This window comes from Monocercomonoides exilis (genome assembly GCF_001643675.1).
Source record: "Monocercomonoides exilis strain PA203 chromosome Unknown scaffold28-1221067, whole genome shotgun sequence".
Lineage (NCBI taxonomy): Eukaryota > Preaxostyla > Oxymonadida > Polymastigidae > Monocercomonoides > Monocercomonoides exilis.
The window spans coordinates 1,149,730-1,166,041 of NW_027150573.1; the positions used below are offsets into that span (position 1 = coordinate 1,149,730).

The 16,312-nt window shown below is 39.2% G+C and overlaps 4 protein-coding genes across 4 annotated transcripts; 3 read left to right on the forward strand and 1 right to left on the reverse strand.

Annotated features, from left to right (window-relative positions):
• Positions 1 to 7: 7 nt before the first annotated feature.
• Positions 8 to 3,286, forward strand: MONOS_1178 (uncharacterized protein; the record flags this gene model as incomplete). The annotated part of the gene is made up of 1 exon (XM_067864344.1): positions 8 to 3,286. The coding sequence occupies one exon, from the start codon at positions 8 to 10 to the stop codon at positions 3,077 to 3,079; it is 3,072 nt and encodes a 1,023-aa protein (XP_067725818.1). The 3' UTR covers positions 3,080 to 3,286.
• Positions 3,276 to 5,389, reverse strand: MONOS_1177 (putative lipid transport family protein). Its single transcript, XM_067864333.1, has 2 exons — positions 3,562 to 5,389; positions 3,276 to 3,500 (listed from the first exon to the last, which is right to left on the reverse strand). Exon 1 carries the CDS (start codon positions 5,371 to 5,373, stop codon positions 3,670 to 3,672), a length of 1,704 nt encoding a protein of 567 aa, XP_067725819.1. The 5' UTR covers positions 5,374 to 5,389; the 3' UTR covers positions 3,276 to 3,500; positions 3,562 to 3,669.
• A 436-nt stretch (positions 5,390 to 5,825) lies between these two features.
• On the forward strand, positions 5,826 to 7,031 carry MONOS_1176 (putative aldehyde reductase). Its single transcript, XM_067864323.1, has 3 exons — positions 5,826 to 5,948; positions 6,014 to 6,096; positions 6,156 to 7,031. Exons 1-3 carry the CDS (start codon positions 5,851 to 5,853, stop codon positions 6,911 to 6,913), a joined length of 939 nt encoding a protein of 312 aa, XP_067725820.1. The 5' UTR covers positions 5,826 to 5,850; the 3' UTR covers positions 6,914 to 7,031.
• Position 7,032: 1 nt separating this feature from the next.
• MONOS_1175 (uncharacterized protein) lies at positions 7,033 to 15,299 on the forward strand (the record flags this gene model as incomplete). The annotated part of the gene is made up of 5 exons (XM_067864314.1): positions 7,033 to 7,100; positions 7,179 to 7,527; positions 7,600 to 9,334; positions 9,476 to 10,068; positions 10,187 to 15,299. The coding sequence occupies 5 exons, from the start codon at positions 7,033 to 7,035 to the stop codon at positions 14,948 to 14,950; spliced, it is 7,509 nt and encodes a 2,502-aa protein (XP_067725821.1). The 3' UTR covers positions 14,951 to 15,299.
• Positions 15,300 to 16,312: the final 1,013 nt, after the last annotated feature.

The window sequence follows — 16,312 nt, forward strand, 5'->3', positions numbered from 1 at the left end:
TTGAAAAATGAAACATAGAAGTTTTGCACAATTGGACTTGTCCACGCTTGAATCCCCTTTTCTTTCACTGATACGAAAATACAGTTCTATCGGAAGTATTTCTCCTTCATCGAGCTTTATTACTGAGGACATTCTCGCTGCAATTATCTCTTTAGCAATAAAAGCATTTCCTGATCAAAATGTGAAGCGCTTACTTGTCATAGCAGAAAACATAAGTCGAACAATAGAAGCATGGTCGGCCACAAATGGGATTAGCCTTCCCTCTCTTCCTGTAGTTACAAGTGCACAGAGTTTTCACAAATTTTCAATGTATCCAGCAGCATATCTGCAACCTGAAACTTTAAATCCACTCATCATTCATATCTGCGGAATGAAAAAGGATCAAGAATTGAAAGAAGTACTGAGAACATTAATCCGTGAACTCAATCAATTAAAATTGAACAAAAAGTTGATCCGTTCAAAACAAATTGCATCTCAACTAATGCTTCAAGCAATTGCAAGAGCAAAACCGCATGCAATATCACTACTGTTTGAACAACATTTTTATGAAATATTTTCATTGAATCCATCAGAAATAGTTACTTTGATGAGCACAAAGAAGACAACAAAAAGGGTTTTGAAAAAGAATGATTCAAAAAAAGAATCAAATGAAGACGAAATCAATGATGAAGCCAATCAACTTGAGAGTGAAAGTTCATCAGAAGAGGTACAAGAAGAACCAGTTGCTATCCAATACACGAGAAAAGAATTTGAAGAGGAAGAAAAAGCTCTGAACGAAACGTGCCTTCGCTCACAACAAAATTCAACTTCATCTTTCGGATTTTGGGATTTGTTTCTAACGCACTCTGAGCGAATGGGCATTTTCCTTTTTTCTCAACTGTGCATCGCTTCCAATTCACCTGATATGCCACAAAAATCATCTTCTTCAGCTTCGTTGTCTTCAGATGAATCAAACACGTCCATTAATTCCACTTCAGTTTTTCAGCGAAAACAACTGGCAACGAAGCTCTTCATGAAGTATCTGCTGCCTCTCTGCTGTTCTCCTCACGCAACTCCGCGATGGCGCCTTTCGTTTGCCTTTGTTGCATCGTCTCTTGCTGTTGCTGCTGCGCCTGGTGGAATTCTCTCAGAGACACAAAAGAGTGGACTGGCAAGCACTTCAGAGTCTGCTTCATCATCATCGTCGTCGTCTACTGCTGACCCGCTTTCGCTTATTATTTCTTTGCTGTGTCCATCAAGTGATGATTTGCTGTGTGCTTTCAGAAGTCTATCGGGTGAATGCCCTCCTCTGTCTACCACTCCTTCTCAATCATCATCTCCGTCTTCTCCTTCTCCTTCTCCTCCCTCTTCTTTAATTTTTTCATCAACTCAATCTTCAATTGATCATATCACGAAATTCCATCTATCTACAGAAACAACCGAAGAGTCATCGCAAAGAATATCTCTTCTTCCCTTTTCTTTCACCGGCATTCCTCCATCACTTGACTGTGCCCTTGTTTCGTCTTCTGATTATCAGCGTCTTTCATCTTATTCATCGTCACATCATTCCCACTACCCAACAATCTCGTCTTCTCCTCCCTCGCCTTCTCTGAGAATGATGCTGAGCATTCTTCACTTCTGCTGCGTTTCTCTCATCAGAAATCGGCAGCCATCTCATTCGGCGTTTGCTCTGATTCATCTGTGCGCCTTGTGGCTTTCTTTGGTGAAGCAAAAGAGAATCGTCTCTGCCTCTTATTTGTGGGAGCTGGAAGATGCACACGAAGCCCGGAAAGAAGCGAAGCGGAAGAGCAAAGAAAAAGAATTAAAAGTGAAATTGCAGAAGAAACCTTCGAAAGAGCACAAGTCAGCAGCAGACAGGAGCGAATGTGGGCGAATGGAAAGAGTTGTTTTGGAGTGGATGCTGATGATGGCTGAGCGAAGTGACGTTGAAGGCGTTCGGCTGCTCGCAAAGCGAATTGAAGACGAATTTAGAAAGTTCCGTCCAAAAACTGTTGGAAAGGGAAATTTGACACAATTCAGCGGAGCTCCAAATGCGGAACTTCAGACACAAAAGAGTAAAAACTTGTTTACAGCATCCAGTTTTGAATCATCGATTATTTCATCTTCTCCATCTCCATTGTCAACTTTGCCTTTGCCTCTGATTGCAGAGCCTTTCCAACGAGCGCAAACAAACACATCTCCTCTGTCGCTTATTGGGAATTCTCCTCCTTCGCTCCCATCTCTTTTACAGCTCGTTCACATCCTCTTGTCTTTTGTTATATTTCGCTCATATCAAACATCCTCTTCTTTCTTGTCCATTAGACAATCATCATCATCATCATCTTCTTCTTCTTCCTCGTCATCATCTTCCATACCTTCATCTTCCCATCATCCACCTTGTTTAGCCTCCTCTTTTCTCACTCGGCACGGTGCTGAATGGTTTGAGTTCAGCAGGCGAATGCGTCATCACATTTCATCACTCACAAAATTGCGGAGAAAAGCAGCGAAGCAGAAAGAGAGGAGACTGAAAGAGTTTGAGCGAAAAGGAAGAAAGATTAAGTGGGAAGAAACAGAAGAAGAGAGGAAGGCAAGGGAAGCAGAAGAGTGCAGTTTGGCAGAGAATGTTCTACAAGCAGCAGGATGGCTGATGGATGTATCGTCTGCATTTGCACAGGAGACTCGAAGGATGAAAATGAAGAAAAGGAAAAACGGAGCAGAGAAAGAGAAAGATGACGAAGAAGATCTGCTGAGGAAGAAAGGGGCTGACAGCGATGATGATGAAGTTGAGTATGATGAAGAGTGGTCAGACACAGATGTTCCTCTTCTTTCTGAAAGCTGTGAGGAGAGTGACAGCTCATTCGAAGAGGCAGATTCTGCTCTCAGATGGGCAAAGAGAAAACCGAAAAAAGAGAAAGGAGAAATCATCGAAAACAAAGCAAATGAACAACAAAAAGAAAGAAAGTTGCACATCTTCTTGCTTATCGTATTTTTGTTTTTGTGTCTTTTGATTGTTGTTATCTTCATTTATTGCATGATTCAAAAAGCTAAAAGTGTGAATCTGTCTGATAACAATAACAATGTGGAAATGAACAGAAGATGATATCTTCTCCATTTCATCCAGTCAATATTCATCTCAAAATCCTCTTTTATCAAAATATTATTTTTGTAGTTCCGAAATTGTTAGCTGAAATGACATATTATATTTCTTGTATTTTGGTTGAATTTATTTGTTTAATATTTTTTCTTTTGAAAAACACCATTTTATTTTGGAAAAAAAAAGACAGATGCTTCGAATATAAATAGGAAACCCTAAACAGTCTTTTTACAATAAATCTCTTTTAAAATATAAAAGAGATGAGAACTCACAGCATTAAAAAAAGATGTCGATGAACGCAAAACGTTCATCGTTAATGCTTTCTACATGCAAAAAAAGTTGATACATTATAAAATCTTACAATAATTGGGTCAAAAAATCAAAATAAAAAAATAGACTGATAATTATAAATTATCAGTTTATAAAACTGCTAAGAAAAATAAAAATATAAATTAAAAAATAATATCCATAAAGGATTAAAATAAAACCTGATTTTTATGAAATCAACAATATGTGTAATGCTATACTTATCAAATTTCTCATTCTACATAAATGACATTATATTAATATGTCCTCTAACGCAAAGATCTGCATAATTACAGCTTTTCGTAGATGTCAAACAGCTCCTTTCTCACAGCCTTTGACGACCACTTCCAGAAGACATATTCCTTTTCCTCTCCCCAGCTGCACCAGTCTGTGCAATCACGAATCTGCACATGCCCCACAAACTTTGCAGAGAATGGCGTTGTATAACTTGATGCTTTGACACCAACTTGGCACTTGCCGATAGACAAATAAGCAGTCGGATCGATCTTCTCAGAAACGTTTGCTGACATCATAATGCCTCCCCTTGCGAGAAGAATAGATGCAGACACATCTGCAAATAATGACACCGTAACTGAAGGAATAAAAGACACAGAGGCTTCCCATGTCGCCAAGCACATCTCATAAGGAATCTCAGCCTCAAACTGTAATTGAGCACCAACTTTGAAAGTGACTGGGAGAATTGTAACATAAACAGTATACTTCATTGAAAATGTCTTCTTCATAGGCTTAATAACCTTGGACTTTTGGATGCAAGGGAGGTCAGGGAAGGTCTTATTATAAACAGATCGATTGAACAACAAAATATCGACGCCATTGCTCTGCACGCTACCATCAACATATGAATATTCCGCACGTGCATCTAACAACGAGATCTTATGATCCAATACATATAAATTGAGGTTAGCATATGCACCAAGAAGCAAATCTCTACTTTCTTTTTCGCACCCTTTGTTTGTTCCAGTAACGATCGAACCATCTAATTCAACTCCGCAAGAGCTGTTGCCTATCCAATATGATAGACCATATGACTTGCATAATTCGAATCCTTCGGGGCAATCCTTCTTAACAACACTTTGATCTAAATGAACAGCTTTATCAGGACGCTCTGCATAAAATGAATCATCCAGGAATGAAACAGGTTTCAAGTCATGATAATTGCTTGCAATTGCTGCTGCAGCACTTGTTGCAACAAATGGTTCTGCGTTTGAGGCAGCCACTTTGTTTAATGTCAACATTGATGATCCTTCAGATGTCATCATAACGCTTGCGAAATCTGTGGAATCCATAAAAAGATCGGGTGGAGAATTAAATGACACATAAGTACTTTGCACAGAATCTTTCACCAATCCGTCGGATAGTCTTGTTGTTTGCTCGCCACTTAAAAAGATATCATCTTCCGTTATTTTTGGATCACGGAAATAGAAAAAGTCTTTCTCGGAAAAGTATCCGGAAATTTCTGTTTCGTCTTCTGCATCAGTAATTTCGTAATGACTCTCATGAACTCCTTGAGTATCAACTTCAACTTTTGTTGCATCTTGTTGATCGCTTGCATGAGTCCGTAAAGAATTAATAATTGTTGTTTTAATGTTTACAATTTCTTCTGAATCTTCGGAAGATGCCTTCACGTTTGATATCTCTCCGGCTTCATTCAAAGTGAAAATAACAGGTCTTGCAAAAATGCTTTCCAACTTTGATTTTTTTCCAGAAAGAACAGAGTAATCTCCATCGATATTTTGCGAAATCCTAACATTCTTTGCGGTCATTTCGAAAAGAAATTCACCAGCACCAGCATACATGCACATAAAGTTTGCAGTGCAAGTCATCGCAAACTGTTGAACACGTGTATCTTGCTCAGAATTCATTGCTTCAATTCTTGCAGCCGAATGAAAATCGTATGTGTACAAATTTCCTGCTTCATAGAAAATCTTTGACGCTGAAAGAATTCTAAATAATGAAATAATTACGCTAAACATCTCTCAATAAATTTTTCAATTCAACCATAAAAAGCACATTCTGATCACTACATCAAATTGAATTATGTTCTAAACAACAAAGATGAATAATTATTTCTTGTTAATGAACACTTTTGAATCAGATATGATGTGAACCTTAACTTGATTTTATTCATATTTAATTAATTTCTTCATTTTTTAATTCAATCAACATTTTCTTCAATATTTTTGTTATCAGTTTTTATTTTCAATCGTTTATTTAAATGACAAAAGCAAAAATACAGTTCAGTGAAGCCAATTTTCTTTCTTTTCAAGTAAATATCTACCTCGTTGCCTAATTTCGCTCGTAAAAAAATTCTTTTGATTGTACTTATTGTACTCATTGCTGCGTGTGCATATGCCTCACAGATAACCCACATTAGCATAGAAATTCATTTCTCCGAATTTTCGTGAAAATAAATATGGATTCGATCAATATCGTGTCAAGTTTATTGCAAAATGGCAACACCAATTCCAATGTCAACACTCAAATCAGGGGCTAAAATTCCATGTGTAGGGTTGGGAACATGGGAAGCACCAAAGGGCGAGGTTGGAAAGTGTGTTTTTTTCATTCATTTAATAATAATAAAAATTCCGTTTTGAATGTCATTTGAATTTAAAGCGGAATAAAATCAGCAATTGAAGCTGGATATCGTCATTTTGATCTTGCGGCTGTTTATGGAAACGAAAAAGAATGCGGAGAAGGTATTTCTTTTTGAATATATTCAGAATATCATTTAACCTTTTTTTAATTATAATAACAGCTTTTGCTGAAATCTTTAAATCAGGAATCGTTAAAAGAGAGGATTTATGGATCACCTCGAAATTGTGGAACTCTGAGCATCGTCCTGAGAGAGTTCTTGCAGCGTGTCAGAAAACACTTGCAGACTTGCAACTTACATATTTGGATTTATATCTCATTCATTGGCCAGTTGCGCATGTCCCAAAAGATGAACCAGAGCAAACCGATTCGCGTGGGTTTACAAAAATTGATCATGTTCCAATCGCTGCAACATGGGCCGCGATGGAGGAATTGGTTGCAAAAGGATTAGTGAAACATATTGGAGTGTCGAATTTCACAGTTGCTTTGTTGAATGATTTGCTTAATAGTTGTAAAATTCAGCCAGAGGTTAACCAAATTGAAATGCATCCATATAATCAGCAGTGGGATCTTGTTGAATACTGTCAACGCCAAGGAATTCATTGCACAGCTTACTCTCCTCTTGTTCGTGTTGGAACCGTTCATGGTCTTCCTGTTAATGTTATGACTGATCCAGTTATTGGAAAAATTGCTGAAAAGCACAAAAAAACACCTGCCCAAATCGCCATCCGTTGGCAATTTCAGAGAATGCCAAATATCTCAGTTATTCCAAAGTCAACAAAGAAGGAAAGAGTCATTGAAAACTTCAATGTCTTTGATTTTGCTTTGGATGATGAGGATTTGAAAGAAATCAGAGCACTGGATCGTGGATTCCGCGTGTGTCAACCTATTGATTTCTTTGGGTTGCCAGTCTTTGCGTAAAGTCTATTGAAATGATATTTTCTAAAAGAGATTTTGCTATTCGGAGAGAATTACATTATTTTCGTTTAAATAAACTAGTGTTTTTGTAAATCAATAAAATCACCCATATTTGATGTTCTATGTCTGTGCTTTATAAAACATTGCTTGATTATGCAAAAATAAATGAGTTACTCCATTCAGATCCAAGGTTAAAATAAAACTATGATTATTCAAAAAATTTTTTTCATTTTATTGCTTTGATTGGTTAAATATTAACATTTCAAAGATTATCTCTTGTATTGTGTGAGATAGCAACAGGACTTGAACAAGATACAATTTCAAATGCATTAATACAGCTTCTTCGTGGGTCTCCTGTGTTAGTTCCGATTGTTCGCCTTTTGTTGGAAAAAGAATTTAAATCTATTTCACAAATAACGACAATGCTTAGAGCAAACAATATGACATCAAAAATACTTGCTCTTTTTGCTAGATCAGTTGGCTTTCGATATTTGCAAACATCACTTCTTCCATCTGTGCTTTCAATAATCAACGACAGGCATTTAAATTTGACTTTTGATTTTTCATATATTACGGATCCTGAACAAAAAAAGCAAGCTGTTAATAAAGGTCTTTCGGTATGTCACTTTGTTCTATAATAATAATTATTATTTATACAAAAATATCATTTCGACGCATTCATTTTATAGGATTTCGAAAAATATGCATCAATGATTCTGGATAATTTGGAGAATCCAGTTAATTTCAAAGAAATACCTCGTGAAATAAGGCTTGTTTTTATACGTTTAGTGAATACTTTTAATATTTATTCTGAAACATTTAGAGGACTTTCATCATTTTTATATTATCTTGCAAATCAAAAAGTGATTGATGATAGCGATGAAAATAACAAGACGTTTTTGGAAAACAGAAAAGATGCCAAAAGTCAAAAATGCGTTGAGGATAATAAAGCGAATGAAATAACATCTGGCACTGAAATTGAACATCAACCAAAGGATGAATCATTTGGCTTAAAAAATGAAACTCAACAAGAAAGCAATAAGACTTCTGAAAACATTGAACAGCCATCCACTCAGACAGAAGCGAGCAGCACAAGTTGCTCTCCTCAATTGTCTGCAGGCGCATCAGTTCAACTGCAGTCTCATTCACCTGAGGAAGTGCAGTCTCCATCATCATCCTCATCCTCATCTTCACAGCAATCTGTCCACCCTTCAATTGCAGAAGAGGATCAGAACACTCAAAAGACAGTGAATTTGGAATCTTCTCCTTCTCCTTCCTCTTCCTCTTCCTCTTCCTCTTCCTCTTCTTCCACCCTTTTCACTCCTCTTTCGCTTGTCAGTGGCCTGTTTTTCCTCCGTTTCGTGTGCCCCACAATATTCTCACCTCAAAGTTTGCATCTTTTTCCTCTGTCAATTCTCCTCCCAACACACACAACTTCTTCCTCTTCTTCCTCTTCCTCCACACTTCACTCAAACACTTCAATGATTTCTTCTTCTTCTTCCTCTTCCTCTTCCTCCTCTTCCACACCTTCATTTGCCTCGTCGCTTCCCCAGCGCAATCTCATCACTGTCACAAAATGCATTCAGCAGCTGGCAAATGACGTGGAGTTCGGCAAAAAGGAACCAAAAATGGCTGTTCTGAATGAATGGATCAGAAAGACAAGAGCAAAGAAAGATGCACTTTTGATGAAGCTGGTGACTGAAGATGAAGATTCCTCTCCATCCAACAAAAGTTCACCTTCTTTTATGGACAGCCCCTCTGCTCATCTCGATGGAAGCTATTTGTTTGCTGCATCTTCTTCTTCTTCTTCTTTTGCATTTAGTTCTATTTGCCAACAGAATTCTTCATCTGCTGAACAGACAGACCATCCAAACATCCCCTTTGCCGATGTGCTGTTTCCACACATTCCAATTCCCTCTCGTTTTCTGTCTTCTTCTTCTGACTCAAAGAAAGAATACAACAGCTCATCTTCCACATCCACAAATACATCCAATCAAAATGACGACATCCAACTTCTCAGTCGCTATCTGCCTGACTCCTCCACACTCTCTTTGTTTCAGTCACTCCACTCCTTCTTCTGTGCCCACCGCAATGCCATCGTCCAGAAAGTGTGCCAGTTCTCTCTCCAAACACCAGACAGCCCAAACAGCAACAGCAATAATACCTTTAATACCTTTAATACCATTAATACTATTAATGGCAGTCATAGTCTAAATAGCAATCATACTTTCAATAGCATCAATAGTTATCATTCAATGAAGCCATTTTCTTCCTCATCCACTCTCTCCTCTGCCCATCGCTTTCTTCGAATGAAAAGCGATGTGGCCGAGGTGAAAATGGCACAAGAATTCGTCTCGCTCATTTTGGGCCTTCCTCCTCCGATGTTTGCGATGGCACAGGGCGAATCTGCTGGAAGAAAGGAAAGTGTGAATGGCTCTATTTCATCAATAAAAGTGATAATATTATTTCTTTTTTATTGTATTATTGTTATTATTATTATTCATTTATCCTTTTATTTGATCTAACTATTTGAATGATATGTATATTTATTTATGTTCTATTCAGTTATGCACTACATTCAGCTGCGTCATAAGGTCTCTCTTGTTGTTCCGCCTGTTCTGAAGTTCTATTCATTCAACACAATGTCACCCTCCTCCCCTCAACAAGACTGCAATTCTCCTTCCAAACAAAACAACTCTTCCACAATCATCTCATCTTCCTCTTCCTCTTCATCATCATCATCATCTTCTTCTTCTTCTTCTTCTTTCCGTCCCAATGTCTTCCTCTCCTCCATTCCCATCCAATCTTTCCTCATTTCTCGTGTTCCTTCTGCCGACTGGAAACTTCTCTCTGATCTCCAATTTCTTGTTGTGTGTGGCATTCCTTGTTCCTCTTCCTCCTCCTCCTCTTCTTCTTCTTCTGCGATTCAGTCTGCTTCTGGTTCAACTCCTTCAATTTCATCCTCTTCTTCTTCACCTTCCTCCTCCTCCTCCTCTTCTTCTTCTTCTTCTTCTTCTTCTCCCTCTTCTTTTCCTTCCTCTTCTTTCCAGCAATTCACTGCATCGTCTGCTTTTCTGTTGTTTCTGCCTGGCCGTCTGTTGCATCCAAAAGTCGTCACAAAAATGAATCCTCACTCCATTCACCACTTCTGCGCTAAAGTTTGAGACTTTTTCTTATTTTTTATTTATTTATTTGTTTGTTTATTATTCTTTCATCATTTGCTGTTTTATTTATTGGAATTAATTAAACATTCCCAATCTCCCTCACAAACATCAGGTGCTGTTTTCTCTGCCCACACTCGATGTCACTCTTGTTGTCGATATGGCCTCTCTTCCTCCTTCTTTCTATCTTCCTCGCCCTCCTTCTGCCTCCTCCTCTTCCCTCTCCACACATTCATCTCAGCCAGCCAGCCACCTCATCTACTCCTTCCACACCCTTCTCCTTCAGCTCTTGCTCGCCTTCAATGGCTGGGTAGAAGACAAACAAAGAGACGACCTCATACAAAATGCACAGAAAAACAAGAATATCCTTCTTCAGACACAAAAAGAGCAGGCAATACAACAAAAGCCATCACTCGCACGTTCTCCTCGCCTCTCAGCCAGTCTGCCTGCTGTCGACATCACAAAAACAGAACAATCCAAAGAAAAAGAAGAGAAAACAGACAATTCACAGGCTGCTTCTGTTGCTTCTTCTCCTTCATCATCCAATTCATCAACAGCTTCCTCTCCAAAAATGGAGTTTTCTTCGCTTTTCTCTTCTTCTCTCTCATTCACCCCCACTCACACAGACAACAACGCAACACACACACAATTGACAACACATGAGAAGAATCAGCCAGCCAGTTCACCAAAAGCATCTTCTCCTCCTCCTCTTTCATCATCATCATCATCTACTACTACAACTACTTCTTCTTCTTCTTCCCCTTCTTCTTCTTCTTCTTCTTCTTCTCTTTCGTCTTCTCCCTCTCAAACTATTCTGACTAATACCCCCAACACATCCAGTGCCAATACCCTTCCTCTTCCTCCTTCCCACAAAAAGCCACAAAAGCTTCTTCCTCTTCCCTTCACACGCCCAAAGGCATCGTGGCGGAGAGTGGAAATAACAGGCTCCAAGCGCTTCAACTCCTTCTTCACTCAAAACGACGCGAAGATTCTGTTGAAAGAGATGAAAGACGCGTCAATTGGAGGAAAAGAGCCGAAAGCTGTCCAAACACAGACAGAAAAAGACTCCTCTTCTGAAGGCACTTCAAAAGAAGACAAGAAAACTGGCTTGTCAAACAACTCTTCAACATCCTCCAAACTTGCTTCATCTGAATCTTCGCAAAATACAACACTTGTTGTTTCCTCTGCCCATCCATCGCCTCTTTCATCTCCTATTCCATCGTCATCTCCTCAAATTCATTCAAAACAGCATCAAACAAACTCTTCTGCTGCTTCTCCTTCTGACTCCTATCAAACACTCCCTGCTTCTCTTACAAAGACCCCTCCTCCGATTCAGCAGCAGCAGTCAACAGAAAGTTTTGTCTCCCACACTCTTCCTCTTCCTTCCTCTTCCTCTTCTCCTCCTCCTTTCCTTTCTCCAAATGCTCATGCTGTCACATCCTCTTCAAACAGACACACAGAAATCCCTCGTCTTCGCCGCCTTGTCTTCTACAGGCCATCCATCAACACGCCATTCTTAGCCATGTTCCTCACTTCTCTCTGCCCGTCCATCTGCTACAATCTTCCAACACATTCATCCAACTTTACTCTTTCTTCAAGCTCATCTTATTCCCCTGCTTCAACAACAATCACTCCTACTTCTCCAACATCACCTTGTTCCTCCTCTTCCTCTTCCTCTTCCTCATCTTCTTCTTTTTCTTCTTCTTCTTCCTTCACCACCTCTCCCACCCACTACACCCAGCCACCCGAACAGCCAGCTCTTCCTCTCTTCTCCTGCGACTTCATCAGCTCTGATGAAGCACTCTGCCGTGTCGTGTCTGCCAAGTCTATTGCATCTTCTCTCTTGAAACCTTCCACCCGCCCCAAAACTTCCCAAGCGCCGTCTGTCCTCTCCACCTTCGACGTGCCCAGCTCCTCTTCTTCTGCCTCCTTCTCCTCTCAAAGCACCAACAGCACTTCCACATTCCCTCCTCTCCCTCCGCCTCTTCCTCTCTCCTCGTCTGCCCTCATCTTCCCCTGCCAGCGCGAGTCGAGATACAAAACAAGACTCGGAAGATATCTTCTGTTCACTCTGTCTTCGGTGATTGTGCTCGATGAGAAGTCGCTGATTGTCAAGGAAGAGCTGCCGCTGGCGATGCTTGTGGCATTCCACTACAGCGAAAAGGACAGAGAGAAGGCAAAGGCGAAGGAGCTGCAGAGGCAGAAAGAGGCAGAAATCGAAATGGAGCGAAGGAAAGAGAAGATAAGGAGGAAGATGATGGGCTCAGAAGAATGGAGCAAAGGTGACTCGGCTGGTGTGTATGATGAATATGATGAAAATGGAGACAATTCTGTTGGCTCTTCTTCTTTTCGCAGAGCTACTTCTCGTTCGCCTGTTAATTCTTCATACTCTTCAGAAGCACGTGTTTCAGTGGCTGACAAAGTGGCAATGTACAACAGAAGAGCAACTGAATCATCATCATCATCATCTTCTTCTTCTTCTTCTTCTTCTTCTTCTTCTTCCAAACAGACAGAATCCACATCAGACAAAGCAGATGCTGTCACACAACCAAAGTCTCCTCTGCCGACATCGCCGAGTGCATCTGACGAGACGAATGATTTGATGGCCCAGTCTCCTTCTCCATTTCAGTCAGCCACAGCAGCCCCTACATCGACAAGAGGAATATCTCCTCTGCCTCAAATGAACAGCTCTGCCACAAGTCCCTCACATGACGCATCTCAACAGGCACTGAATGGCATTTCTGACTCGTCTGCTGAGCAGAAAGAGCGAACTGTGTCGACTTCTGAACCAGACAGCGAGTCAGAAAAAGACGAAGTTGAAGAGCCAGAAAAGGAGAGTGAAGACAGACGTAATGCGCTCTTCTTGTACTTCCAGTGGAGACCAAAGACATCGTCTCCTGAATGTTATGCTCAGCCTTCCTTTTCACAGACCATCCCATCTCCACCAGCAGATGTGTCTTCTTTGTCATCTTCTGTTGCTCGCCCATCATCAACGCTCCTTCTGCCAGAGCAGCTGAAGGAGCCCTTCAAAGAATACAGTCGCATCTTCTTCTTCCCTTCGCATGCTGTCAGAGAGTCCTTTGTGGAGTGCTTGCTGTCACTCACACAGCAGCTGATGGTTAGAGACGCTGAATTCTCGAAGATGAGAGAGAAAGCAGCTGAACTCGAAGAAAAAGTGAATGCAAATGCAAATACGAATGAAAAAGAAAAAGAAAGAGAAAAATGTGAGCAAAAACAGACTCTTCCAACTGCAATGAAACATGGAATGAGCGAAGAAGAAGCAGCTGAATGGGAACTTTATGATCCTCTTTGTGAAACAGCTAATCCTCTTTCTTCTCCTTCGACACTTTCCTATTCATCCGCCTCTCTCTCATTTGTAATCTCAGATTTCACATCATCTCTATCCTCTTCCTCCTCTTCCTCTTCCTCTTCCTCTTCATCCACTTCACCAAAGAACCCCAAAAATACTTCTTCCACACTTCCGCTGGCTGCATCGCGCAGAAAGTCCACCGCTGGCTTCCATCGCGATGCCATCTCTCCGTTTGGACAGGCACTGGAGGCTCTTCTGGCGACACCTCACTCTTCACGCCGCATTCTGAAAGTGACACCGACTTCTGTTCTGGTGCTGTCAATCGAAAAGGAAGCGAAATCTGACAACAAAATCGGGAGGAGTGCTGTTGTGTGTTCAGATATACCGTTTCTGTCGCTGCAACTGGCGTCGCTTATGCCTGGTTGTGACTACAAGTTCCGAATAAAAGACAGACGAGACATCACATCACATACATTCATCTGGGACTGCAGAATGGACAATGCATCACCCCCAGTCATTCAGCACACGAAGACAGAAACAGAAGAGAAGAAGGAGAAGAATGGGATGAAAGCTGCTCAGAATGCAAGCGGAATAACAAGCTCTTCTCTTCAAGCAGACAAAGCTATTCATCCATCGTCTCAGATTTCAGAAGACCCGCAATCAGCACAAGAGCCTTCATCGACTGTGTTTGTGGCGTATGCGAAGTGGATCGTTGCACAGATTCAGCACGAAACACGGCGGTACTTCAGCAGTCTGTTTGACTCGTTTCTGTATCTCCGCCAGACATCGCCTCCGCTCCTCCATTCTGAGCTGTCTCTCCTCCGCCCTTGCCACGAAGAGGTCACCTCTTGTCTTGCCAGCAGCACACACCCTGCTCTCCTCCTCTCCCACTTCAAGGCGCTCTTTCCAGTCGCCTTCGAGAAGTCGCTCCTGGCTTCCTCTGAAACTTATTTCGGTTCTCATTTTCTATCAGCTTCTATGCATAATTATGCCTCTAATTCTTTTGCTCCTTCTTCGTCACCATCTTCTTCGGAATCAAAAACACGTTTTTCAACTTTGACACCATCTTGTTCTGTTTCTCCATTGCAGCCAACATCATCTTCTCCTTCTCATCAACATATGCCTTTGCCTTCTTATTCACCAACTTCTTCTCCTCCACCCGCATCCTCTCCTCCGTCTAACATTCATCTCACTCTCTCTTCTAAACAGCCACTTTCACTCAGCTCGCAAACTCTCCCTCATCCAACTGCATCCCCACCAAGCAAAAAGCTTTCCCTTCGGCCAATATTTATATTCACATCAAAGACACCGCAGGTACACCCACAAGATGGTAGTCAGCTGTTTTCTCCTTCCAGAAACTCATTTGATCACTTTGTTACTCCGCTGTCTCCACTCTCAAGCGCTGAACAAATACACACAGAAAGACCAGATGGAGAAGGTAATGGCACCATTCAACAGAATGCGTGTCAGAACACTGAAAAATCCTTACCTTCGTCTGTTCCTAGCAATCATGTTCATCACAAATCTTCATCGTTTTCGTTTTCGTTAGACTTTCTTCCTCATTGTTAAACGGTTTCTTTAAGAAGTTAGTTCAGAGAGTATTTTTTTTTTTTACACTTTTTTGTTTTCTTTATTTGACATTAAAAATATTGTTTTGTTCATTTGTGAATTTTGAAAAGGTAAATTTTAATTATTATTATAACTTAAAGTGTGGGTTTTAATTATTTTTCTTGAAAAATACCCAAGATTATAAATGGTTTGCGCATTTTTTTATTTGTTTATTAACAAAATTGTGTGACCAGTTTGGAAACTCGTAGTTTATTCTTTCTTATTTCTTTTAATTATTCGTTTTTTATTCATTAAAAAAAATATTTTATTTTTTCACAAAAAAGAAAGAGCGCTAAACAATTATAAAAAATTATAAGTGGATTTTTTTCATTTTAAAATGACAAATTGCCAAAACTTCTGAATGCACCGCACACATTAATTTATCCGTTTTGCAAAAAGAAAGAAATGACAATTCATAAAAACAATTTTTTCTGTCAATCACAACAAATATGTTTTTCTTTATATTTGATGAAGTTCTTATAAATGATTAGTTGGTGGAAAAAATATTCATAAAAACTTTTCTTGCACAAAGAGCGTTTGCATTGCAATTCTCAAAAACTGTGTCGAACTTTATCAGATTACGAAATAAATAGAATTTTCACATTTATGAATTTGTATCATTGATATAACAGCCTAATTTTGTGTGTCACAACTTGATAACGAAAAAATAAACCAATCACATTAAAATATTTTGATCACAAAATATTCATCAACAGTTCTTTATAATTTTCATGGAAATGAGTGAAGTGTTTTTCTTCATGACTTAATGACTATTATTTAATAACGATAAAGAAAAAAGAATTAAAAAAATGAACTTGTTTTTTTTTTTATAATTCATCAGCCTTTTTTTCAAAAGGAATGCGAGAATGAAAGAGAGTTTTTTTTTCCACCAAAAAAAAAAGAAAGAAAGAAAAGATAAAATAAAAGAAAAAAAAAAGAAAAAGAAAAAAAAAATAAAATACAAATTTTCTAGAGCCTTGCCAAATATTTCAAATTTGCACAAATTATTCGATGTGTTTTCATATGTTTCTTTTTTTTCTGGTTTTATTCATTAAATCAAAAATAAATTGTGTGATTATTTTTGATACACAATTTTTCCATTCAGTAATTTCGTTTTTAAAATTTCCCTTGAATAATTACAAAAGAACTATGCAAAATTAAAATGCCTATTGGTAACATCTTCGTCTTTTTTGAGCAAAAATATTTGTTTTTGAAACAGTTGATATTAATAGATATATTGAATACAAAATTTCTCCCATTGACAAGAAACCTTAGAAAAAGTCTATTTACATAAAAAAGTTCTGGTTTCAAAAATAATCACCA